Here is a 27,183-nt window from a genome sequence, read left to right as displayed (position 1 = left end):
CTACAACTCCCATCAGTCCCTGCTAGTGCAGAGTGCTGGCTGAGGCAGCTGGGAGTTGTAGTCTGAAACACACAGAGGGAGCCAGGTTTGGATTGGCTGTATTAAGGAACTGAATCTTTGAAGGTTACAATCTTCCAGCAGGCCTCTGGAAAAATCAGCTTCCAGGAGCCCAAGGAGATACAATAGAGGAAAATGTAGCAGAAGGAAGCATGCTATCTCATAGACCCACCTTCCCCAACCTGGTGCCCTCCAGAAGTTTTGAACCACAATTGCCATCATCCCTGATTGGTTGAGGATGAAGGGAGTTGAAGTCCTGAATAGCTGAAGGGACTCAAGATGGAAATGCTGATCTACTACTTTTGCAGTGCTAGCTGGATGCACTAATTCACCAGTGCTTGGGTCTTGCTTCCCATAGGCATCTGGTTAAGAACAGGAGGCTGGCCTGGATAGCTCAGGACTCAGCTATGCAGCTGCAAATAAAATGTCTTAAGTGTGTTTTAAGTGCAATATACAATGAGATACTTAGATGGTGATGGTGAGCCCTATGGAAAATTCTTTGTATTTTTAAAAATACTTTTTTAAAAAAGCATTTTAAGAACATTTTTTATATGTATGTAGATTCAACGTCAGTTGCTTAAAGTATGGTGCTGACATGCCAAGGTGGCAGGTTCGATCCCGTAAGGAACAGCTGCATATTCCTGCATAGCTGGGGATTGGACTTGATGATCCTCAGAGTCTCTTCCAACTATTCTATTCTATTCTAGACTAGATGGGCATTAGTCTGATTCAAAAGGCTCCTTTTATGCTCTTATTGTGACACAATTTGCTCAAGCTTCACCAGTGGAGGTACAGAGAACAAATATCTCAGCCCAAGGAATTGTTAGGACCATGCATGCCTCTCTTTGTCCTAAACAAAGAGTGATTTCCTAACTTTTAAAGGCCTTTCCTAGGCCCAATACATTAACTTATTCCATGGGTAGGCAAACTAAGGCCCGGGGGCCAGATCCAGCCCAATTGTCTTCTAAATGCGGCCCGTGGACGGTCCGGGAATTAGCGTGTTTTTACATGAGTAGAATGTGTCCTTTTATTTAAAATGCATCTCTAGGTTATTTGTGGGGCCTGCCTGGTGTTTTTACAGGAGTAGATTGTGTCCTTTTATTTAAAATGCATCTCTGGGTTATTTGTGGGGCATAGGAATTTGTTCATTTCCCCCCAAAAAATATAGTCCGGCCCCCTACAAGGTCAGTGGACTGGCCCCCTGCTGAAAAAGTTTGCTGACCCCTGACTTATTCTATCTAGGCTTTTTTGTTATCTTATGGGTTGTTGTTTATTTAAAAAATTGCCTTCTCCATGTAGCGGATAGCAGTTAACAGTTAATAACGTACTGGCTGGTCTGTAAGCAAATTATCTTTCTCCTCTGCTTGTTCTCAGTACCTCTCTTGGTGTCACCAATTATTCCCCCTTTCCCAAGACCAAAGGCATTGCCCTGGCTCAACACGGTCCTTCTGTGGCCTGTTTCTTTCCCTGCCCCACTGTGTTGTTGGGCTGCTCCTATTCCTACTGTTTCTCATGCTGGCCTCACAACTGCAGCTCTTGGCAAACACCATCCTTTCCTACTCCAGAAAGCTATCTATGGCAGAAGTCTATTTCCTGGATAAATCCCACAGGCTCATGTTTCTGATTCCACAGTTATCCTCGGCAGCTCAAGCCTCAATTTTGTTCCAAAGATCAAAGTCTTTGGCAATAAAAGTTGTGCTCCAAGCATTTCCCCCCCAGATTTCGATTATCTCTCAGTTTTCCGACGCATGAGCTCCAAAAATCTTGGAGCAGCAGCTTCTGCTGAAAACTTTCATGACACAATCACCGGGGCTCCCATACCCAATTCATACCTTTTATTATTTACTTATTAATTTATTTTAGAAATTTCTACCCTGTGTTCCTAATCACCATGACCATCGCAATATTATACTTCCAAAATAAACCCACAAAAGCACAGTGAAACCCTAATACAAACCATTAAAAAGAGAACACAAAAATACAATATAAAGAACGACATGCAACACAGAAACAGGAGGCCACCTCTAAAAACCAATTATCGGCTCTCAACAGCCTACACTTAAAGGACTGGCAGAGGAGAGTTATCTTCAAAGCCCTTCTAAAAGCACCAATTGAGATGATCAGGTGAATTGTCCCTTGGGAAGCAATTCCATCCACCCCTCCCACCCACCCCCATTTTTAGTACAGGCCAGTTTGCCTCTGATGATAGTAGCAGCACCATCCATTATCCTCTTTTATTATGTGGATCCCAGCAGTTAATTGGATGGCCATCAACATTTATAGGGTGGAATTAGAGGAACATGTGCCTTGCATGGAAGGCTCAGGGTCAATCCATGGCATCTCTAGCTAGGCCTGGGAAAGACACCAGCACCACCCCACATATGAAGCCCTAGAGAGCAGCTCCTGGCTAGTGTAGTCCAGGGATTAGAAATTTGTGGCTTTCTAGATTTTGCTGGACTTCATCTCTCATCAACCCCAGCCAGCAAGACCAATAGGGATGACAGCAGTTGTAGTCAAACATCTGGAAAAGTATAGATTCCCATCTCTGCTCTACATTGACTCATAGTAGCTCTTTAGGGTTTCGTACAGGTGTGGAATATTGAGTAAGATGCACTAATTGTATGATTTGATATACAAAAACTTCCTATGCTTTAGATGTTGCTGTTGTTGTTTTTTCTGAGTAGGAAGAATTTTATATTTTATTTTATTTTAATGCTGCCTCATACCATAAAGTTCCCTAGGTGGCATGCCTGAAACTATTTATTCAATTTCACAATTGGTATATGGTAACTGATACAAAACCTTCATCTTTTCTTTTCTTCTTTTTTATTTCAAAAACCAAGTTCTCACTGTGGGAATTTTACACCAGGAGAGGAGTGTGCATGCCCTCCAGTTGCTGTTGGATTACAACTTTCAGCATGCTTAGCCTCATGGCCATTCATCAGGAATGGTGGGAGTTGGTAGTTCAGCAACATCTGGAGGACCACAAGTTCTCCAATATACAGGTTCATTTGGCCAAAGTGATCTGAGGGTAATATTTTGATAACCTGCATAACTAAAAGTCCCTCCAGAATGACCTTCTCAAGCTCTTACCACAGATGCTCTGCTCCTCCCCAACCTGCACCTCACAATGTTTGGTCTGGGTCATGTGTGCAACGCACCATCACAGATAGGGCTTTCACATCCCCCGCAATGCAATTATTTCTTCCAGTAGAATCAGTTCAAACATTTGCTTGCCAGCCATCAAGCATAGATTCACTGAGCACAGAGAATTAAAGCAACATATATACAGTGGTACCTCTGGATGCGAACGGGATCTGTTCCGGAGCCCCATTCGCATCCAGAAGCGAATGTGACCCGCGTCTGCACGTGCGCGGGTTGCGATTAGCCGCTTCCATGCATGCGCGTGACATCATTTTGACTGTCTGCACATGTGCGAGTGGCGAAACCCGGAAGTAACGCGCTCCGTTACTTACGGGTCGCCGCAGCGTGCAACCCGAAAATACTTATCCCGAAGCTACTTCAACCCGAGGTATGACTGTACATATGCCAACTAGGCTCTTATTGCAGAAGGTTCTATTTCCAATAAAGATTCAGGCACTAACTTAACACCCTTTCTGGGTATTAGGAAGCTGAAACCCTGAAGGAGGCATAGGGCTGAGAGTGCTGTTCCCCTCCTCTTTCAGCCTCGCAAGATCTAAGGGAGGCTTGTATGAATGTTTGCCTGAATGTACGTATAAGCTTCCCTTGAGTTGGGAACCCTGATTTTGTAGGGTTCCTGATGACAGGGGTGATTGTGCTATTCACCTCTTACATTTATATGATGCCTTTCCTCCAAGCAGCTCAAGGTGACGTACATGGTTTTACCAACTGAGCTGTATCCCTCCCCTACCCATTTTATCCTCACAACAGCCTTAGGAGGTAGGTTAGGTTGAGACACGGCAACTGTCCCAAGGTCACCCAGTGAGCTTCATGGCTGAATGGGGATTTGAACCTTGGTCTCCCAAGTCCTCGTCTGGGTGCAGGGAGCCTGTGCCCATACATATGTAGTGGGACTACGACAACTCCCATCATACCTGACCATTGCTGGCAAGGGCTGGTAGGAGTTGGAATCCAGCAATGTCTGGAGGGTCACAGGTTCCCCATCCCTGTCCTATTCTCTAATCACTGCACCACACTGTCTCGAGGCAGCAAGATCAGGATGGAGGGAGCAGTAACAGAACTGGCACCCAAGGCCCTGAACCTTGAGCATGCTTAGAACTTTCCAGTGCTCAATAAGAGGGTTAATAACACTGTCCAACAAGCAGCCTGGCATACAATTAAACAATCTGCATAACTTGCTTTGTGAATAGATTTTGCTTTAGTTTTAAGAAGCCAAGCTTTCTCAGTAAGGATGTTTACATTTTTCATACAGCACGTCAACTGTCCTGTCCATTCTTTAGCTTGTCATTAGTTAGCTTCAGCAGGTGCTGAATGCCAGCCAGAATTGCTGACTATGAGAAATGTTATATATATATTCCACCCAAGCCTGTCTTTCAGCTCATTTTCATCAACAGTACTGTTTCTATTACCTTTGAACCTCCTTTCTTCTTAAAATTTGCCAGGCTTGTTTTTTTGTATGTTTTCTTTTTCTTTTTTGGCAAGCATTTAATCAGGAATGCTCTTTCATACCCTGCTCTGAATAATTTTATCCAGTTGAAACCTCTTTGTTTTCTTTAGCTGAACAATAAACTTCCTAGAAAAGTGGTTGTGCGTGTCTGTAGACACACACACACACACACACACACACACACACACATATCTACACACACAAACTGGGGGCTGCATCCCTGCTCAAACCACTCACCAACCCCTCTGCCATTCCCCCCCCCATTAACCCTGCTACAGTTTCCCCTTCCTATGCCATGCAACTACAAATCCACCAATGGGGATTGCGTGACGACAGCCTAACATATTTATGCATATAGGAAGATATAGATATATTCTAAGTTTTTAGTAAACTGTAGTTAAATGTTTGATGAGGGCTATTCAAAGAGAGATTTCATAAGTTTGCCAGTGTTCTCTTTTCCAATATGGTGTGCGGTATGAAACTGACCAACTAATTCCTGAAAAACGGGAAACATGCATTGCAATGCTATGCATGTCTAATCAGAAGTAAAACCCACTGTGTGCATAGGATTGCACCCTTAACAAGTGGAGGGGGTGGCAGGGGGGAGGGAGCATTCAATATGCTTCCCACATACCTGACTATGGATTTTTATAGCCTTAAAATAAATTAATCGGAAGCCCATGGATTCCTAGGAGGAGAAAATATTTCCCATAATGTTTCAGAGCAGAAGTTAACAAGCCTGCTGGGATCTTTTTAGCCCCTGCAGAGCTAAGGCTTCAAGATTATTAAATGGCTGTCGCATCTGAAGTATGGTGCAACATAACTCAATAAACAAGAGAAAACATATGATGCCGAGTGGGGGAGGCTTTCGATTACCCTGCAGAATAATTCAATTTGAGGACAGGTGTTTGCATGAGAGAACAAGATACAGCAATGTGTGGGGGGGGGTGAGGAGCCGCTAAAAAGGAGGCTGTCACACAAACAAGGACACACAGAACTTGCCGCTCCAAAATAGCATAAATATCCAAAACTAAAACATGCATATTTTATATTTACACATAAGCTGGAATCTCAAAGCGACGCAGATCAACAGGGGCTTATGCTCCCTTCACACAAGCAACACATGAGGGAACAAGGCCACGGGCGAGGAACAGCCCACTGCGCCGATAATGAGATGAGCAATGCGTTGCGCCTGGTGTATCAACAAAGCTGCTTTTTCCTCCTCTGCTTCAGTCCTCTGCCTAGCGCTTTTGGCTTCTTGGTTCTGATCTCACGGGGTCTGGCGTTACCCTTGCAAGTGAATCAGCTGCTTGGCCCTAGGCTTGCAAGGCCCTCTGTGACATCAAAGGACTTGATGAAAGTCCCCGTGTGCCACTGCCCTTCTGGCTGCCATTAGCGCAGCTGCTCTGATGCCACAGAGTTCGGTGTGGCACCTCAGGCAAAAAAGCCGACTGCTCAAAAGCAATGGGGACACCTCTTAAATTCCAGACGTCAAGGTCCTCTGTCAAGTTTAGGATAAATTAATTGTGGCTGGAGTTTATTTATGCCAAAGGATTTCATGGAACAACTTTGCTGCTGTTGTGGATTGGTTGTGTAGCCTTGGAGCCTTTCGTCAGGGGGGAAAAGGGGGTACTTGTGGCTTTTTAAACCTACTCTTTTTAAAGCTATGGTGAACAAATGAATAAAAACCTGCATTTTAAAAGTTAAAGATCCCATCCCATGCTAAAACATCTTTCTTGTAGCAGATTCCTAAATGCTTTAATATTCTTTTCACTAAAGTACCTCTTTTTGAAATATTTACTTGACAAACGCAGTTGATTATATAAGAGGGGAAGGGATTAGAATTTTTAGAATAAAAAATCCGAAGTGCTGAGATAAAATATTCCCAAAGATACTTTGTAGATTGTTTGTAGGTGGATTGACACCTGTTTTATATTTTTAGACTCTCTATAGAGCTTTTTAGTATACAGAGAACTTTTTAGTATACAGAGAACTTTATATATTCTCACAAGTGCAGAGAAATAATGAGTTCCTCAAGGCTGTGACAGACCTACATTTTGGGGGCCCTGAAATTTGAACAGATATGGGAGGCCCTTTGCAACCAGCAACAAGGTCTGGGTAACCACTGTTATCTTCTTAATGGGGTTGTTCCATGACAGATCACCACATTAAGATATATATATATATATATATAGTGGTACCTCGGGTTACATACGCTTCAGATTACAGACTCTGCTAACCCAGAAATAGTACCTCGGGTTAAGAACTTTGCTTCAGGATGAGAACAGAAATTGCGTGGTGGCAGCAGGAGGCCCCATTAGCCAAAGTGGTGCTTCAGGTTAAGAACAGTTTCAGCTTAAGAACAGACCTCCGGAATGAATTAAGTACTTAACCAGAGGTATCACTGTATAGCTATATCATATCAGCTTTTGATTAAAATTGCTGCACTAGATTTTCTCACAAGCCAAAATCACTGGATGAATAAAAATTTCCTATGCCTTATAGTTTTTGAGTTATGGGAGGGGTGAACATTAGAAAAAAAATAGGGAAATGTTATATATGCATGATGTGCTTTTTAAAGCAAAATTGTTAAGCAATGTGGACTTTGGGGGCCCCTCCAGGATTAGAGACCCTGAAGCTTAAGTTTCATTCATTTAACAGTAGATCTGCCCTATCCCAGTTAACAGTCCTGTGCCCCCCTAAACACAATCCCAATAAGCTATCCATTGCACACAAATGCGCTTCTTATTAATTCTTGCTCCAGATACTATAAATTCACACCTGAGGAGACCCAATCACATATTCTTGCAAACTGGCATTCATTCAGTAGCACACATGTTTCTGTACACACCGATTCATACTTATATTGGAACGAAGCAGAATTAATTCAACAAAATGCAATAACCACCTCATAGTGGAGCATAAATAAGCCCCATTGCTAAGCCCCATCTGAAACAAAAATCTGATTCAGCTCTTGCAGCACAAACAAAAGTGTGCTCATGGGATATCCGAACACATGCTCAAAGTTTCCTAGGAGGAAAATAACAAGCTGAAAGCTTCCAAGATGCCAGGCATAGCTTTGCTGGTGCATGAGCTCTATCACTCTCCAAAAACCACAACAAGGCATGAATAATGGCTGTCAGTGTCCAGACAGTGAACAATAAGAACCTGTCCACATCTATGCTACAGTATTGATTGGTTTTCTCTCATTAGTTCCCTAGGAAACTTGGGAGCTGTAGTAAGTATGGTTAGAAGAATTCTGTTGGAACCGCTGACCCTTCGCAAAGGTGTAACTCCTTGGGTTCCATTGGGGAAACTGCAACACTCAAACCTGCTCAGATTCTTGGTGCAGATATGCTCAAAGACAAAGGAGTCCATTTTCACACACAATTCTCAATCCAAATGAACCTTTGAGCCACTCTCCTGCCGTCTGTGTGAATGAGAGCCAGTTTGATGTAGTAGATAGGGTCTTGGACTTGGTTCAAATCCCTGCTCAGCCATGAATCAGACAGTCACCATCACTCAGGGTGTAACGAGATGTGACAGATCTAATAACAGATTTCCCATGGTTGCTTTTAAAAAATAATAATAGGTGAGGGAGAGGAGAATCAAATCAGGAGTGCAGTGCTGGGGAAGGAGGGTTTATGCACCCCCTCCTCACAACACACACAGTGCTACTTCCCCAATATATATATTTTTTTAAGCCACCCTGAAGCTATTCTTTGCTCTGCGGGTAAATATTTATCCAGTTTCTTACAGCTCAGCAGCAGTGCATCTGCTTTGTATGCAAAAACTTCCAGGTTCAACCCCTGGCATCTGAAGGTAGGCAAGTCTTCCTGTCTGAAAAACTATTAGGAAGCTGGGAAGATGCCTTATACAGAGTCAGACCATCGGTCCATCTAACTCAGTCCTGTCTGCACTGACTCATAGCACCAGTCTAGGATTATAGACAGAGTTCCCTCCTGGCCCAAGCTGGAGATTTCGTGGACTGAACCTGGGACATTTGGACCTGGAAAACTACTGTTTTCTGACTTCGGAGCATAAGAAGCCACTTTACACTAACTATGATTCCTGAAAGCTTCCCTCTGGGTAAATGACAACTTTAGGGAGTGATTTTAACCAGTAAAATAGTGTGGGAGAAAAGGTATCTCCCACCACCACTCTCCATGTAGTGATATTTTAACATTGTGGGAGGTCCTAATTGCAGATCTCACACATTGCATCTAGTTGCACTTTGCCTAATCTTGTAATAATGCCCTACTTATAGTGTCAGCCCCTTGAAGGTAGGATGGATACAAATGTAAAAAATACATATAGAAACATCATGCAGACTTTGCTGCTGCAGAATGGAAAGCATGAGAGATGTTTTTAGGCCAAAAGGGCATTCTAGAAATGCCAGTCTCACATTCACCTACATTATAGACATGGAGAAACTTAAAAATTAAAAAAAAAGCACTTGCAGTATCTTTTGTGAAAACAGTTACAGACCTTCTGTTTTACTACCTCAAAAAAGAGCACACTCCATTGTAACAATATAGGGGTATAAAGCACAGTTGCGCTTATCTATATAAGGCAATAGCCATGGCTATTGTTTATAATCAGTCAAGTAAGTTTGCATCGCTTTACCAGCTATAAGGAAGGCACTGTGCTGAGACTCGCACCAAATGGAAAGTACTGTACTCTGACCTAAGCCTGCCCACATCTCCTTTATAAAGATGAAAAGAACACGGTGACCTCTTTCAAACATGATTGCTAACATCACTGCAAAAAGAGAAGGGTTGGAAGTCCTCATCATTCACAGGAATATAGCTGGTTTGCTTATTTCTGTCTAGAACACTGTTTTCTACATGCTGAAAGTATTCTGGTGTCACCATAGTTCTGTCTTACTCACGCAAATGTGAGACTATGTCAAGAGTGTGGAGCCTGTAGCCCTTCAGCTCCCAGCAGCCCCAGCCTGAACATGGCCAATGGTCAGGGGTGATGGGAATTGTAGTTCAACAACATTCAATGGCCACAGATTCCTCATCTTAGCTCTAGGCAAACCACTCATTACAGATCAAATTGTTTCTGGGCTGTACCACTTCAGATTGCAGGCAGGGAACTGCAAGCTTGACTGTTCCTCCAATAGGGTAGGGAATCAGGGACATGGAAAATTAATTATGTCACATTGACTAGGCTGAAACATTTTTTCCTTGACATCTAGTTGTTGTTTTTAATATGTGTTTGTTTCTTCTCATATGGAAGGACAGCCTGAATGGAGCAGCTTCACTACAAGATGAGCTGTTGAGAATCCCTTGACAGCACCATGCTAGGCATCTTTACCCAGAAGCATGTCCCACTACATACAATGGAACTTACTCTGCTAAATACAATGTGCATAGGATTGCAGCCTGAGTCAGTTGCTTGGTTGCTCCTGGAGTAGAAGCAGGATTGCACCCAAAGCAGTTGACCCGACCCTTTGAAACAAAAATAAATATTTAGTGGATTGTACTTCTTCTGGAGATGAAGGCTGAGTTAGATGATTGAATAAACATAGCCCAAATAACCACCCTTTGGGAGATTAGGGTCCCCAGCAATATGAGCGTGTAGGAAGAAGCTTCTCCTCCAAAACTACCTTGCTCCAGGACAAGAGAGGAAAGAAAATAGAAATAGATATTAGGAGCTTAGCCCCTCCACCATTTCAGGTATCCTGCTGAGCGGGGAAGGAGCAGGGAGATTCCACAATCTTGGTGGATATTACATGTTTACATTTGTCTCAGATGCTCCTTGAAAGAACTATGGGAGGGCTAGCAAATAAGAAAGCACATTGAGCTAGGATTGCCAGATCTCCAGTCCTGAGCTGAAGTCTCCAGGTTTGCCTGAACCACTCCAGGAGGCAGGAGGAGGGCTTGAATCTTCAGGTGGGCAAAAAAATTATCAAAAAAATCTCTTTTTTATTATTAAGAAGACTATGTGTGTGGCTTGCAAGCTTCAGCCTGAGGAGCTGGCTGCAAATCATTGTACAGACTCTCTACAGGGTCTGCCCCACTCCACTCCCTCCTGCTCTCTCCCAATTAACCTCTGTCTCCAGGACTCAGTGGTGGGAGAACGTGCAGAGGAAGAATCACCAGGGCCAGCCACCATTACATCAGCAAGGACTACTCCTACGTCTCAGATTTGGTCCTTGAAAGTCTGGGATTCTTCTAACCTGGCAACCCTACATTGAGCTGATGAGTTGGTGGCAATGGGGCTCTATCTGGTCACTGATCAGAATCTGTCAACACCTTTCCCTTTTTGAATTAGGGTGTAAAACACATATGAAGACTGCAAACTCCAATTTCAAGCAGGCTGAATACAGCCAAAGAGCCACTGAAATCAAAGACCCTCTTTATATGCACCTGTACAAATATGGATGTTGTCACCTCTGTAGTGACTCCATGCTGGTCCAAATACAGTGGTGCCCCGCAAGACGAATGCCTCGCAAGACGGAAAACTCGCTAGACGAAAGAGTTTTCCATTTTGGAGGTGCTTCGCAAAACGAATTTCCTATGGGCTTGCTTCGCAAGACGACAATGTCTTGCGAGTTCCTGCTTGTTTTTTTCCCTTCCCCCCCTTTTTCTATGCCGCTAAGCCGCTTATCAGCTGATCCGATCAGCAGATAAGCCGCTAAAAGCCGCTAATAGCGCTAATAACGCTAATCCTTCAATGGGCTTGCTTCACAAGACAAAAAACCGCTAGACGAAGAGAATCACAGAACGGATTCTTTTCGTCTTGCGAGGCACCACTGTATGTATAAAAAGTTCTGGCCTGCTGGTTCATCCTGGTATGTATCACACAACACAGAGACAATGCACTTTCCAAGGGACTAGACATCCACAAATATACAGACCAACAAAATGTGTGAAAGTTTTTGTGCATATCTGGACTGGTGTAGAAGCAGGAGCTGAATACAAGTGAAGTGTAAAGAGGGACTTAATTCTATGTGAAGGATAGAAATCTTTTTAAGAATGACTCCTAATGTCCTCACCAGAAGCAGGTCATGGGGTGTGGCAGGGCTGCTACACTTCCTGACAGGTGGGTTGCTGTTGTTTACTGGAAGGACAAGGTGGTGGGGAGGTCAGCACTCCTGCCAGTGTGTTTGCACTGCACCAACTTTCCCAACGTCTTGCTTTTCCATCTCATGGTAAGCAACCGTGCCCCTATATGCCAGGATGTTAGTCTAGTGTAGGGCTGCCATACATCTGGATTTTCCGAAAGATGGCACTTTGTCAATTGAAAAATCTCATATTTTTTGCGTTTTTGAAAAGAAAGAAAAAAGCTGAACAACTTTTAAAAATCTCAGCATTTGGGGGGGGGGTTCCTAGAAAAATCTCAACAATTTTGGGGTCTGACCCACCCCATGAACTGTTTCCTTACTACAGTTCCCATGTTTCCTTGGAGCAGTGAAATGTCTGATCCTTTACCCACCTTCAAACAATTGTAGAGGCCTTTGGACCATCATTAGCCCTATTCAACTCTATTCTCTACAAGTGGTAATTTGGTTTGTTATTCCACCCACAACATGTTGTGAATCAGTCATGGATAAGAATGGATAATACATTGTAGCTACTTTTGTAGTGTTTCGAAGTAGCAAATGTAACTGGGTGAAAAACAACTCCAGAAGGAACATAGCCAACAATACCTAATCATCATTGCTGTGTGTTATTGCTTATAAAACGTGACTCAAAAGCCTCCAGACTGCCACTGTCTTGCAGGAAGGCTTCATGTGAACACTGGAACTTTAAATTTATGCATTTGAAGTGAAATAAAGTGCTCTGTTGCCTTAACACAACAAATTCACTTTTTCTAATAAATGAACTTCTTCCAGTTTGAAAAGTGACAGTGAAATGCACTGAAAAGGGTGGGATGAACAAATGATTAACGGGAAGACATGTAACCCCCCTGCAAGCAAAAAGGATGCATGCATGATTAATGCTCATTGCCACACAACCAGCCAAAAAATGCTTAGCGAAGACCAGACACCATCTAAGCATGGCATAAGGTTAGTGCAAGCAAATCAGGATGAATGTTGAATAGGAGCCACTTGATCTATTTAGGGCAGGGGTCTGCAACCTTTAAGACAAAAAGAGCCACCTGGACCCGTTTTCGAATAAAAAAAAAACTGGGAGCCGCAAAACCATTGCGACATTTAAAACAAATATATCTCCGGAGCCGCGATCTGACAGCAGGCGGGAAGGTGACGTCGGGATGGTGCGTGACTAACGCACGCACCACCCCCATGCGACATCACAGCCAGTACAGCGCCTGCCACAGTGGGGAGTGTCGGGGCGCACAATGCGCCTCCTCCCCTCACTAGTATCCGCCCCGGAGCCGCAGCAAAGGTGTAAAAGAGCCACATGCGGCTCCGGAGCCGCGGGTTGCAGACCCCTGATTTAGGGCCAAACCATATGGAGGTTAATTGCTAGAATGCAGCTTGTCATGCAAATAGCAACTGCAGGGGGACCTGAGCAACCTGGAGCCTAAGCAGTGGGGCCAGGGGTTAAGTCTTTCTCTCCCCGCTAAGTCCCAGACAAAAATTGTCATTCATTGATAACTTGCATCCCTGGTTTCAACAATCTTGATAAGAAGTGTTCTCTTTTGAAGCAGCCTATTGCACAGCTACAATTTACAAAATAATAACCCCCTCACATCTCAAACAACTCCAAGGCCAAGTTTAGCACGTATTTTTAAAAATCCACACACTGCAATCCTATGCACACTTACCTGGAAATAAGTCTTATTGAAAACACTGGGATTTTAGTAAGTAGAGCAGCTCAGAGGGCACAACATTGAAGTGCACAACTTTATAAAAAGCCAAATATATTGTATAGTACATGGGAAGGCTTTCCAATTCACTACAGGACAGTCAAGACCTCTTTGCTTATTTAAGCAAACCATCCATTGACTTGGGGAGAACTCAGTAAATTTTGCATACTGCTAAATATATCAACCAAATTCTGCTCTTCTATAAGTAATTAAAAGGATAGAAATGTTGAAATTTACTAGTGTTTGTGCTTCCTCAGCTGCCAATCTCTTCCCAGTCAGCTATGTGTGAATCCCCAGAAATATCAGTGGGAGTTGTACATAAAATAAATCTATGGCCTTTAAAACTGGGTATTGTTTTTGTTTGTTACTATGCTATATATTTTTTGTGTTTTATATTGTAAACTGCCCATGATCTTTGGGTGAAAGGAGGTATAGAAATTTAATAAACAAAACAAATAAATAAAACTGTGTGCAGCCTGCAAACCTTAATGAAGAAAAATAGAAGAAAAGATAGCATTCTAAAATAACAGAAGACTCTTAAGAATTAATACAGTAACTTTCATCCAGATTAACTCAAAGAGGTAAACTAATTGGTTTAACCACTCCTAAGAACATAGGAAACCACTTTGGGACCAACAAACACACACAGTGGTCTATCTTGCCAAATATCACATAAGGCTGCTATTGGGCTGGATCCATAGAAACATGAATGGAGAAAGGAAATATATTACTGATGTTCTATGAATGCTTGTGCAAGCTAATGGGGCGCTCATACTGCAGCATCAATACGAGAAACATGGCATATAAGGAATACATAGGTTGTAACACAGGGATGGGGAACCTGTGGTCCTCCAGATATTCCTGAATGACAACTCCCATCACTCCCTGATCACTGGTCATGCTGGTTGGGGTTGATGGGAGTTGGTGTCCAACAACTTCTGGAAGCCTCAAGTTCCCCGTGCCTGCTACAACATTTTTTTAAAAATCTAGTGGCCCATTAAAAAGTCTTAAGCATTTGTGCAAAGCAAATAACTTGTGCAAACTTAACAGTATGTCTGGATTTGGGGTCATTTTTCTCATGCAACCCTCATCTGCTTGGTTGGCAACATCCACAGTCCTTCTATGAGCAGAAGAGATGGGTGGATCATGATATGAGTTGCATTCAACTAACATTTACTCACAGTAGAAGAAGAGGAGGAGGAGTTTGGATTTGATATCCCACTTTATCACTACCCTAAGGAGTCTCAAAGCGGCTCACAGTCTCCTTTCCCTTCCTCCCCCACAACAAACACTCTGTGAGGTGAGTGAGGCTGAGAGACTTCAGAGAAGTGTGTCTAGCCCAAGGTCACCCAGCAGCTGCATGTGGAGGAGCAGGGATGCGAACCCGGTTCACCAGATTACGAGTCCACCGCTCTTAACCACTACACCACACTGGCTCTCACAGTAGACCCATAAATATTAATGGGCTTCAGATAGTCATCACGGCTATTCATTTCAATAGATCTACACTGAGTATAAATTATTTGAATATAACCCTGTGTTTCTCTCTCACATTTTATGTGGGAAAGGCTGTTTACCAATGCCACTCCACTTTCTGCATCAAAGGTACAAAACCCTGACTTTGGTGGGGTTAGCACTCACTTGAACTGAAAGTGACACAGTGTTAATTATAATGTCTTATTTGTCTGCTATGTCTAATTATTGGGAGACATGCAGCTTCTGAAGTCCATGCAGTGTCTGAAATGAATGAAACTTTTTAAAAAATATAGGTGATATGAATATTCCAAACAAACTGAAAATCTCAGTTTCTGCATCTCTGGAAAGGAAACAGTCATAAGAATGTTAATCTGCAGAAAGAACAATTCTCTCCATTCATACTTCTGCCTGGGGTACCTGGTGACCCTCTGGGAATTTGGATAAAGGAAATTGTACCTAATTTACAGCAAACTCCAAATATAAGTGTCACAAGCACAAAGTGAGGCAAATTCCAATCAGTAAAGGAAACAGATACAATATCACATATGCTTCCCACACAGCATAGTTGTGGAATTTACTACCACAAGATAGTAATGGCCTGCAACTTGGATGGATTTTAAAGGGGCTTAGACAAATTCATACCAGCTACGATGACTTTATGATAGGAAGTAGAGCAATTCTGAATACCAGTTGCCAGTGATCGCAACTTAGGAGAGGGCTTTTGTGCTAATTTCCTGCTTATTGGCTTCTTGGAGGCTTCTGGTTGGCCTCTGTTAAAACAAATTACTGGGCTATGCAGGTGTTTGGTCTCATCCTGCAGTGCTCCTTCATGTGCTGATGTTCCTAGATTGAACACACTGAATAAAACTTGGTTTGTCTAAACTAAGGCTGCGGTCCTATGCATACTTACTTGGGAGTTTGCCCCATTGAAGTCAGTGAAACTTACTTTGAACAAAGTAAACTTACATAAGACCAGACTGGCAAAATATAAGCAACAGAAGCACAGTGCGATTCACAGAAAGCTACATATGCTTATGTTCAATTTAGGTCTGAATTTTTTTCTGTAGAATGTCGCCATAGTCACTGGTCTCATTCAGACAGCAGAAAAACATAGTTTAGCCTTATAAGAACAAGCCTGGCCTCCTTCCCCTCCTTTGGTACAGTTGGAAGGATCTATTCAGAAGCTTTCACTTATTCTTAAAACTAAAAGCAACTTCTTGTGTCATCCAAAACTCAACAAACAATGGTTTGTCTTTACAATGGTTTGTTGAAGCAATTCAAGGTTAAATCCTTAGTTATGTCACTAGCTTGCTTCAACTAACCATAGTTAAAAGTTACCACAATTTAGGGTTCAGGAAACATGCTAAACTGCAGTTAATTTAAAATGGAAGTAGAAGCTTCCAATCTCCTGCTCATGGCCACAAATGGCAGAAGAAAGGGGATGCAGTGAGCGCATAGGTCCAGGATAAAATTATGTTTGTTCTTGTAATAGCTATGGTCCAGAAGTATGTCTAAAGGCATTTCAGCTCTGGTGCAAAAGCTATCATCCAGGACTACAGAATGGAACCAAATGTTAAATTTATATTAAAGTTTAAGAACACAGCAACATATCTGACAAAGTTTGAATATATGCAAAGTTTGAAAATGCTTTTTAAAAAACACAAAAAAATCAAACTTGATTAAAGCTAGTCTGATATCAGTAGCTTCTTAATCTAAACTGTTTAAAATTATAATTTAAAATGTGGTGCGGGACAGAGACTCAAAACACGTAACAGCGCACCACACAGAAACTGCAAGAACAGATTGTGTTTAACAGATTTTATATTATAATATTTACTGTCTGAGTCACTAAACAATCCTCCTCAACCATCATATTTTATAATAGTGAGGGGGCACTCTGTATGCCATGCTGGATCCATTGTTGAACCCTAACCCAGTCAGCGGACTGCTTAAAATAGTGTTGTGCCAGAATTTGTCCTCTGATTGCTTGATAAGGTTTTCTTCCCCTGCAAAAGTGCTTCTGCTTCATTCCTGGGGGGCATTAAAATTCCTTTAGAATTTCAGCAGGTAAGGGATTTTGAGCATACCTGCTTGTTGCGAGGTGTATATTTTCTTCCATTAAACTTTCACCCACCCAGTGTTCTGAAGTCTTCCCAGCTGCCCACATTTCCTGACCTTAAGAGTGGTTTTCTAATGGTGTCTTCTCCTGAGCTTTGACCAAAGTGTGGGCACCCAGGAAGACAGCATAGTAGTGCAGATCATTAGAGAACTTGCAGAAAGGACACTCACAAAAGCCCCTCAGCCACTTCACAAGAATTTCACTCATGTTTCCTCTCTCCCTTTGACAATTTCAAAATGCAATTACTTTTCTCAATAACTGATGGAGAATGGTGGGGAACTGGACAAACATTTTGAAACAACACTAGTTTATAGAGTCTTTCCCTTTCCCCCCTAAGAATCTAAATTCACATGTAAACTTAAACTTTGGGTAGTACAGAATACATTTTCAAATTAGACATGAGCTTATAGAACAATTGAGCAGTCTCTGAAGTTTTACTGAAATGGGATGAAGGATGCTTGCAGTTTATAAAAGTAGTCTTACTGAAAATCCATTTAATTTCAGCATGTATTTCAAATATTTCATAAATTGGGAGGGAGTTGCCTTCCTTCTTTCAGGGCATTTATGTACTACAGTTGATTAACAGATGTGCCAGCAGATAAGCTACTAAAAATTGTTGTGGGCTAGCAACTTTTCTGGACTACATTCATATATAAAGGTAAAGGTAAAGGTACCCCTGCCCGAACGGGCCAGTCTTGACAGACTCTGGGGTTTGTGCGCCCATCTCACATCTATTGGCCGGGGGCCAGCGCTGTCCGGAGACACTTCCGGGTCACGTGGCCAGCGTGACAAAGCTGCATCTGGCGAGCCAGCGCAGCACACGGAACGCCGTTTACCTTCCCGCTGGTAAGCGGTACCTATTTATCTACTTGCACCCGGGGGTGCTTTCAAACTGCTAGGTTGGCAGGCGCTGGGACCGAGCCGCGGGAGCGCACCCCGCCGCGGGGATTCGAACCGCCGACCTTTCGATCGGCAGCCCTAGACGCTGAGGCTTTAGCCCACAGCGCCACCCGCGTCCCTACATTCATATATACCGGTATATAAATTGGATTGCCTTCTGAATGCAGAAGAAGAGAGTTTGGCATTTTTCTGTGCACAAACCCAAAGGAACTCCATCCACATTAACTGAGACTGAACAGAACAAAACAAAACTACACTCTTATAGAAATTCCTTTTCACTTCAAAGAGGTTTGTTGGGGGCAAGTTTCCATGTTGCACACCTACTTATAATCACTAATGCATACACAGTACATGCACCCACAACTATACATGCTGCAGTGTACTTTTTGTGGTTTGCTTTTATTTGTTGAAAAATATCATGCGTAGGAATTGGTGAGAAAAGAGAAAACTGAATGGAGGGGATTAAATTTCAGCTGTCTTTAAGAGGATATCAAGTCCTCTAAGGGTTTTAAAGATCAAGGGGCCATTAGAACAGCTGATCAGCAAAAAGACTCTAGATCTGATCCTGCTGCTTAATCCATTGGCCTGACATTGCCAGGTGCATAGTGACTCCCATGACAATATTTAAAACCTCTTGAATTCCCACACACACACACCAAACTCAAAAGAAATCTCAAGTTCACAAATGAAAATTCAGTGGTTCCATGAAAAGATATAATAAATCTGATGAAGCTGGGTAGCAGTCAAAGTTTAGGGTGAATTCAGTTCCCATTAAATTCAGGAGGGAGACAAACATCACATTAATTGCCACAGGCATTGCTTCATTATTTCAGAAAATATGCCTTGAAAGTAGGGAGATGCACAGCTCTAGTGTGAGCGCAAATGGCTGCAGTCTGCTTATTAATTCAGGATCCACACACTATTTTAACGGATGTATTGTACACAATACCAAGGCAGAGTACAAAAATGAAACTTGGGTGGTTTATAAAACAAAACCCTGCCTCTGCTCGCAATGAAATTTGTGACTACAAGTACCCAGTTTAAGGGGGGGAGCCCAACCGTACACCAATCCATGTTTGGTTTAGCAATTGGCAGACAAAACACTTAACTCTACAACAGCTAAGGTACATGCATTTTAGGTCAAGTATGTAGCCCCCTAAATGTTGCTGAATTCTAACACCCATCAGCCCCAGCCAGCATGGCTGATGGGAGTTGGAGTCCCACATTATCTAGAGGGCCATGGGTTCACCACACCTGTTTTGAGTTATATTTTTTCATCCCATGAGGAATACCAAGGGCATTTCCAGGCTGTCACTATTTCCAGGTGGGATCTAATCACAAACCAGCAAATTCCTAGAATCATAGAGTTGCAAGGTACATCGAGGGTCATCTAGTCCACCCCCATGCAGTGATGGCATCTTTTGCCCCACATGAGACTTGAACCCACAACCCTGAGATTAAGAGTCTACCAGTCTACCAGCTGAGCTATGGGCATGCTAGACAGACTCTACCATTATAGTTGCATGGGAGTTCTTACGCAACCAACCTGTTTCCCAAAAATAACTTTTTGCGAGAAGAAAAATGATGGAGAAATGTTTTGACAGAACATTGTCTAGCCTCCCCGCAAACAAATCGGAGTGAATGCTTATTAAACAGGCAGTGTCATCTAAATGCCCTGCAAACAAATGAGGGTGATTGTTCAATAACCTGGTCATCTGGAAGTACCTCCCAATTGGGTAGAATCCGGCCAATACAGCAGCACATTCTGCCATAATGAAACTTTCACTAACAGGAATGATCTAAAAATGTTGGAATATGAGGCTGAACAGGAGGCCCTATGTTCCAGTGACTTGCCTTTTTACATGGTTTCAAGTAGCACAAATCAAGACAGAACACCAAACAAATACAGGTGTGTTGGCTGAATATTTTTCTCCCTGTGGCACAGTCTAGCAGCCAGAAAGCAGACCAGCTTTTCTGCTGATTTCCAGTTAGCTACCCTAATCATGTTAGCAGCCTGTTCCATTTTCGTCTCCCATAATCTCCCTGCACAGCTGATTGCCATCACAGAATGCAATCTACAGCTACTGAAAGGCAAAAGGGGGAAATATCCCCTCTGAGACTCTTCCTAATTGATCCCTATCCACAGAGCTCAGTGGAGTTGCATTAACAACCTTCCCACTCCCCAGAAAAACAAGGAGCAGACAGTGTAACACCAGCTACAGGACCTTTCCCCTCCCTAGTGGCTACAGCACATGATGCTACATTTTTAAGGGTCAGAGACTGCTGCTACTTTCATTTCAGTCAGTAGGTCAGTTTCTGGTTCTCAGTCAACTCATTTTCAAATACCTCGCTGGTATAAATAAAATCAGTTATGTTCCTCAATGTTCATAAAAACAAAAAACTGTGGTCATGCACTCTGAAGCGAGGCCATATCCTGGCTTGGAAGTTCGGTCCCATTGATTCCTATATTTGGAAGTTATCATGGAGCTTACTTTTTTAGTGTGTTTAGAACCCTTAAAAAAGATTTAATACTTGGAATAAATTGCCATAGTGAAAAATTTAATAACCAAAATTAGATATTTAACAACATGAAGGTTTAATATGACCATAATCATTTTGTTCAAGAATATGTTTTGAAACATTATGGCTCAAATCCTGATTGCCTGTCTTTGCCCTATACTACAGGAGCGGGTTTTGAAAGCAAAATGGGGCAAATGTGGGTGTCTTATTGGTAACATCAATAACATTGGGCAAAATGTAAAATAATGGCAATCAAAATGAAGTGGAAGCAGACCCTTTGATTTTTCAAAGTGTGAGAGAGGCAATGTTGGCCATGCCCCTTAGTCTATAATTTACAGTAGAAATTATATTAATGTACACTAATGGGAGGCAAATAAGTAGTCTCTCTGGATAAATAATGATTATGCCTTTTTAAACATACCGTAAATCTAAATGAACGCTGTGGATGGGTGTGAATACACAGGGCTCTACATGACATCAATCTTATTTTATGCATTTGCTACTATTAATTGCATGCACTGAAATTTTCATATTATTATGTTACATTTTTAAAAATCACTCAGTCACTAAGTGCTCTTTGGGTGAGATTTATTAAGAAAAATGAAATCAGATTGTGTGTGTGTGTGTACACACACACACACACCGGCAACTCTTTCTTCAAAAGCTTATGGGTCATGCATAAAATACACAGATCTGAAGATGGAAACTTTTTGATCTTCTTGTGGCTATATGAAATGCCTCCAAGTGACCAACAGTATCTTTTTCTGTGAACAAGAGAGTTGATTTCTTCCACTAACTAACACAAGTGACTTGCCCTGGTATGTGTAAACAATGGGCAAATGAATTGCCCAGATATGTGGCTAGCAACACAAATTAAAGTGGTTACAAACTTTTGTGGACTTATTTGCATATTAAAAGAGAGGGGTAAAAGGCTTTAAGAGAAGCCCCAAGACTTGCTTCTCCTGCATACCTTTAGAAGGTGTACCATAGCACAGTGTCACAAAACATGCTATATTGTCAATGTTCCCATGTCCCAGGAAAACATGCTGATGCAAACGCGAAGCAGTGTTGAACTTCATTGCTCCAATCCTAAACTCAGCAGGCTTAAAGAAGGGATGGGGAATCTGTAACCCTCCAGATGTTGTGGGAATTCAATTCCCCATCAGCTCCAGCTGGCATGGCCAATGGCCAAGGATGATGAGATTTGGAGTCCAACAACACCTGGAGGACCAGAGGTTCCCTATCCCTGCTTTAGAGCTGGGGACCATTTCATAGATGCAAAAGACTTATGTGAGCAAAATATCCAGAGTTTATTGAAGTGAATAGGAAATCCTTCCTCTCAAGATAGTTCTCTTTGTACACCAAAGTCTCTGCTTGCACACCAGAGCATTTGGCTTGGAGCTGTAACTGTATTAAAATCAAGTTCTATTAATACAAAGGAGAAAAAGCAGGGGAGGAAGAAGTTTGACTGGAGGATGGGGTACATTGTTTGTAGCTTCCATTTCACGCATGTCCAGGTTTTCTGGGCAAGGTAGGATGCATTTTGTGCTAACTGGGAAACACCATTCAGGGCTTTTTCAAAATACACAACAGAACTGAAGAGCCCTACTTTTTCTGCCTCCTTTCAGACAGCAACCCGTCAAGACTGCAGCGATTCACCGCTGGCTCAAGCATTGATTGGCAGACACCATGAGCCAATCTCAGCCTGAGAAGCCAGTTCAGCGGGGAGACTATTCTCACCCACCTGCAACCGCTGTGGAGGCGTCAGTTCAGTCCTGTAGGCCCTGTCAGTCTCTGACATGCTTCCAGCTGGTTGCCTTACAACCAGACCCGTGTTGCTGCACATGAGCTTTAAGCAGTCATGCTGTCACTCTTTATTATCCAATTAAAACAAAAAGGGGGGAAAGAAGGGGAAAGGAGAAATAAGGGGGGGGAATAGTGGACCTAATTCGAACAGAAAATGAGTCGATTTAAACTGACAAGTAATGTGCCTATATGGACATTAGTCACATGCAATGATATCCTTTGCGACTGAATGGCTACAATCCACAGAAGTGAATGACTATTGGTAACTAGTTTGAAGGGGGTGGTTCCTTTCTTCTAGTTCAGGTGTAACAGCACAGTGTGTGTGTCAATAGGAGACAAGCAACAACAACAAAAGTTAAGGAAGTACTAATAAACCCATGCATTTTTTACTAGCCATAGCTATTAAGCAGTTTTAATATGCAATGATCTCATATGACATGCTTGGGCAATTTTTGAAGGTACAGGGCTTTTTTTGTCCGGCAAACAGAGAGTTCATCAAATGTACCTAGAGACACCTGCCAAATCTTCATTCATAAATCAGTTTCCACCCACTGCCTCATTGATTGGACAGATCAATAATCCTGCAGGATTTACATCCCCAAAGCTACATTACAACCGTACTTTATGGTATAGTTTTGAGCATCGTTGCTAGGAAGCAAAGCCAACTAAATTCATTGGGGCTTATTTCTGAGCACTTGGGGTGGGGCTATAAAGTTTAGGAAAAGTTCACAAAACAAGCTGCTTTACAAAAGATTGCAGACTTGTTGAAAGCAGACCTGGCCTCAGCCCAGCAAAAATGTTCAGCTGCAATGAAGGCATGAACGAATCCTGAAGCCCCTACCCTGTGTCTCCAACCTCGCAACACTTTTGTAGGAATGTAAGGAAAACTAGAGGATAGGAAGAAGTGCTTATGTCTTCACATTTTGCTGCCAAATCCCCTTCCATTGTGTCCTAAGCAGCTTTCTCTTAACCAGGGTGAGGGTATTTGCAGGCAAAAATCTGCTGGTTTAGGAAGGGTTAAGCACCTCTTTCCTTACCTCCAACATTCCCATTATTTTAGAAAAGATGGGTTTGGAAACATGCATTTGCCAAGACAACCATTTAGTTCATTGCAAGGGCCACAATGCCTATGCACACTTACTTAGGAATAAGCCCCACTGAACATAGTGGGATATACTTCGAAGTTAACATGCATATGATTAGATTCCCTATCAGTTTAATGCAATGGGACTTCAATCATTACCAAAGTTTTCCAACTAATCTGAATGGGACCTTCAGCCCTTTCTTCCCTAGGTTTACTCTAAAGTAAGTCCCATGGTTTTCAATGTTGCGTACTCCTGAGTAAATGTGCTTAGGACTGCAGCCTTACCAAAGACATAACTAAACTAACTGAATGGGGGGGCCCACATTGTCTACGGAGAAGTATCACAGAATTGCAAATATTACATTTACTGCCACCAGGAAGAGAAAAATAAATTATTTTTGGTTATGGTTTAGTGTTCAAATCCAGCATTTACCGTTTATTGTAAAAATCACAATATACATTCTTTGAAATGTTCTATGAAATAAACAGGAGTGCATTTGCAACCAAAAATAACAGGCAAATCTATATACAACTGATTTCTACCATCTGAAGCGTAATCCACAGAGTGTGTTGCATTGATGTGACATCCATTTATCATATATGCACAATAAGCAGCAATGGGAAATGAAGAAGGAATGACAAATGCAATCTATGCATGTTTATGCGGAGGTAAGGTCCACTGCGTTCAATGAGGCTTACTCTCAGGAAAGTGTGCACGGGATTGCAGCCTGAGTTATTAAACTTTCCAAAAGGATAGTTCAATCTTGCAAAGGGCAAAGAAAAAAAAAGTCATCATGTGTTAGTTGGTTGTTTTTTTTAAATGAGAACTTTTAACTTAGTGGTAACATTTAATGCCAGTGAAATGTATCCATTTATAGAACTCCTGTTGGTCACAGTTGCAAGTCTCACCAAGTTCCTAATTTGGGTGACTTCACATCAAGACTGGGGAACCTGTGGCCTTGCAAGGTGTTGTTGAGCTACAGGTCTCCCATCTTACCTGGCCATTGACCCTGCTCAGGCCACAGGTTTCTCATCCCTGCTTTACATCTCTCAGCCTATAAAGAACTTTTGGTACCATTTCAGCTCTCCCCAGCCACACACAGTCTCTTCCGATATGTTCATCTAACCAGCAACACTATAATTTTAATAATGACAGGGGTTTAAATATGATTACAAGTCTTTCCTCTTGTTTCCCTCCATCTAAAAATAATACCATTAGTCATTTTACACATTTTTTTTCCTTCCCACACCCCTTTCTGCTAGACTAAATACATGAACTGCAATTTCCACAACATCCCCTCTTGGCTGTTGTTTTTGTGTTGTCTACCAAACTGGGAAACTTGTCTTTTACAGCTTTGTGATACATTGTCAATTCTGAGGACAATATTCTTTTTTAAAATAAATGTATATACATTTCAATCACACATAATAACTTCAGTCATAGATGTACTTTTATCAAATTGTAAAACATACCACAAAAGGGTTAATTTTTTTTGGTAAGGATGCATTGCAAAAAAGTATGTTATTCTTAGCCCAATTCACCAGCTGCTTTACCTTTACCACCAAAGGTTCCTTGCATCTGATTAACACCAAATCACCCCTAAAGAGTCATCCTAAAAAATCAGCTAGCTATTAATTTGTTCCGAACTGATGACAATGGTAAAATTGGGGGTCAACTTAAAAAAAAAAGGTTTTTTTGCCCTAACCTCCAAATGAAACAAAACCCACACAGCACACACACACACACACACACACACACACAATGGGGCGGGGGTCCATCCAAATGGCCACAATTTAAAACTAAAAAATAAATGCTTCATGTGCATTAAAAAATATTTCAGGTTTTCAAAAGATTCACCCTTCACCATTGGTTTCACATAAGTAAAAAATAGTTTACATGTCACCAGACAGAACTCTTTATAGCAACAGAAAAAATATACAGGATTTGTTCAGATCAATTTATAGTGTAATAAGCTCAACTTGTGTAGAAGTGTTTCTCTTTTTTTAATCTTCATATAATGATTTTTTAATATATAAAAAAATCCTTTTCTCTGATGTTAAATGATTATGTCAGACATTTCTCTTTTCATTTCCACATAACAAAAGTTAGGGGGCTTCCTGGTTCCACCCGCTACCACCCTTATTTTATTTTATTTTCCCTTTTCCACAGGACCAAAAGAAAAGAAAAATAAACGAAAAGCGGGACAAAATCCCTCAAAGTCCCCTGCCATAGATTTATTCCAGGGGACCTGCCACCCTATTTTTGACAAGCTGGGTTCCTGGGCGATCCAAAAGCCAGTGGCTGGGGACCTGGGGGGCTGGCTTGCGCCTGTGTTGTGTGTGTGGAGAGGCCCAAGCAGGGCCGAGGGAGAGAAGGCAGGGGGGTCTCTCTCTCTCCCCACCTCCTCACAACCTGAAGGATGCTTCAGAGAAGGGGTGCTGCATCTTGAAACTAGACAAGAAGCACTGGAGCGGCGGGGGAAGGGGGTTCACGAGGGACGGCGGCAGGCTGGGAAGAAAGAAATCATCGCCTCTGACCTCTAGCGAAGTGCCAGGTTTTTTCTTTAGCTCTTCACATTTCCTAAATTTGCAGATCTGGTGTCCCGTTTTGCGGTTCCTGCAACTGCTGCACACGCCACAGTTGATGAGCCTCTTGCAGGGCACGCACACCCCGCACCTTTTCCTCTTCTTCTTGGCAGGGTTGCCTGCCCCTCCTCCGCCTCCACCTCCTCCCCCGCCTCCTCCTCCTCCGCCCCCGCCTCCCCCTCCGCCTCCTCCTCCTCCGGCGGCTCCCAGGGAGGAGGAGGACGACGAGGAGGAGGAATGGCTCTGCGGGCAGTCTGCCAGATTGGCAATTTGAAACGCGCTGTCTGTGACGGCTGCGGAGGCTGCGGCGGGGGAGTGCAGGGCTGTCATGACGATGACCCCGGGAGGTAATGAGATGCCCCCTAAAGCCGGGATAGCGGAAAAAGTCCCCACGCGCTCGGGGAGATTCATTATCTCCGCTTCGGCGGCGCCGCATTTGAGCTTGTTCATGCATTCGCCCGCCAAAGGTCTGCAGTGCTCGGGCGCCAAGGTGGAGAGGAAGTTGTTGTTGGCCATTTGCAACGAGGCCTGCTCGGCCGGCGCGCAGCCCGGCTTGCCGAGGCGCTGCTGGGAGTCGCCGCGGTGGTGCAGCCCGCTGGCTCCGGCCCCGCCGCCGCCGCCGCTCCGGCCGGCGGCGTGCAGCGACGACGACGACGACGACACCGACGACGACACCACGGCGGCTGCAGCTGCGGCGGCTGCGGCCGCGGAGGAGGCGGCAGCGGCGGCGGCGGCTTTGCGGGCCGCCACGCCGCCGGCCACGGCCGCCGCCGGGTTGGCGGGGCCTCCGACGCCCGCGCCGCCGCCGCCCGCGCCGCTGCCCCACAGCATGGCGGTGGCGGCGGCGGCCGTGGCCGTGTCGCAGTTCCAGGGCGACATGCCGATGCGCGCGGCGGCGGCGGCGGCGGCGCTGGGGAAGATGGGGGTGGTGATGCGCGCGATCTTGGCCGCCTGCGGGAAGGCGCCGCCGTTGGTCTTGTAGAAGGTGGCGAAGGAGCGGTACCTCTCCATCTCCGAGTTGTAATCCACAAGGCTGTTGAGGGCGCCGTCGGGCAGGTGGTTCTCCTTGGGCAGGCCCGGCGCCTCGGCGGTGGGCCCCGTCTCCACGCACACGTTGGTGTTCATGGTGCCCAGGGGGTGGGGGTGGTGGGGGTGAGGGTGAGGGTGGGGGTGCGGGTGGGCCTGGGGCAACAGGGTGGGCGGGAAGGAGGAGGACGACGAGGAGGAGGAGGAGGGGGGAGG

At 43.5% G+C, this 27,183-nt stretch overlaps 1 protein-coding gene across 1 annotated transcript in view; it reads right to left on the bottom strand.

Annotated features, from left to right (window-relative positions):
• CXXC4 (CXXC finger protein 4) overlaps nucleotides 1-27,088 on the bottom strand; it is a 51,848-nt gene extending 24,760 nt beyond the window's left edge. Inside the window, exon 1 of the mRNA XM_081209377.1 lies at nucleotides 25,894-27,088. Coding sequence (XP_081065503.1) covers nucleotides 25,894-27,066 — 1,173 coding nt within the window. The 5' untranslated portion in view covers nucleotides 27,067-27,088. The remainder of the gene's footprint in view (nucleotides 1-25,893) is intronic.
• Nucleotides 27,089-27,183: the final 95 nt, after the last annotated feature.

This window comes from Podarcis bocagei (assembly GCF_964188305.1).
Source record: "Podarcis bocagei genome assembly, chromosome: 9".
NCBI lineage: Eukaryota > Metazoa > Chordata > Lepidosauria > Squamata > Lacertidae > Podarcis > Podarcis bocagei.
Note: the sequence above shows the minus strand (reverse complement) of the source record. Positions and strands in the feature narration are given on the sequence as shown.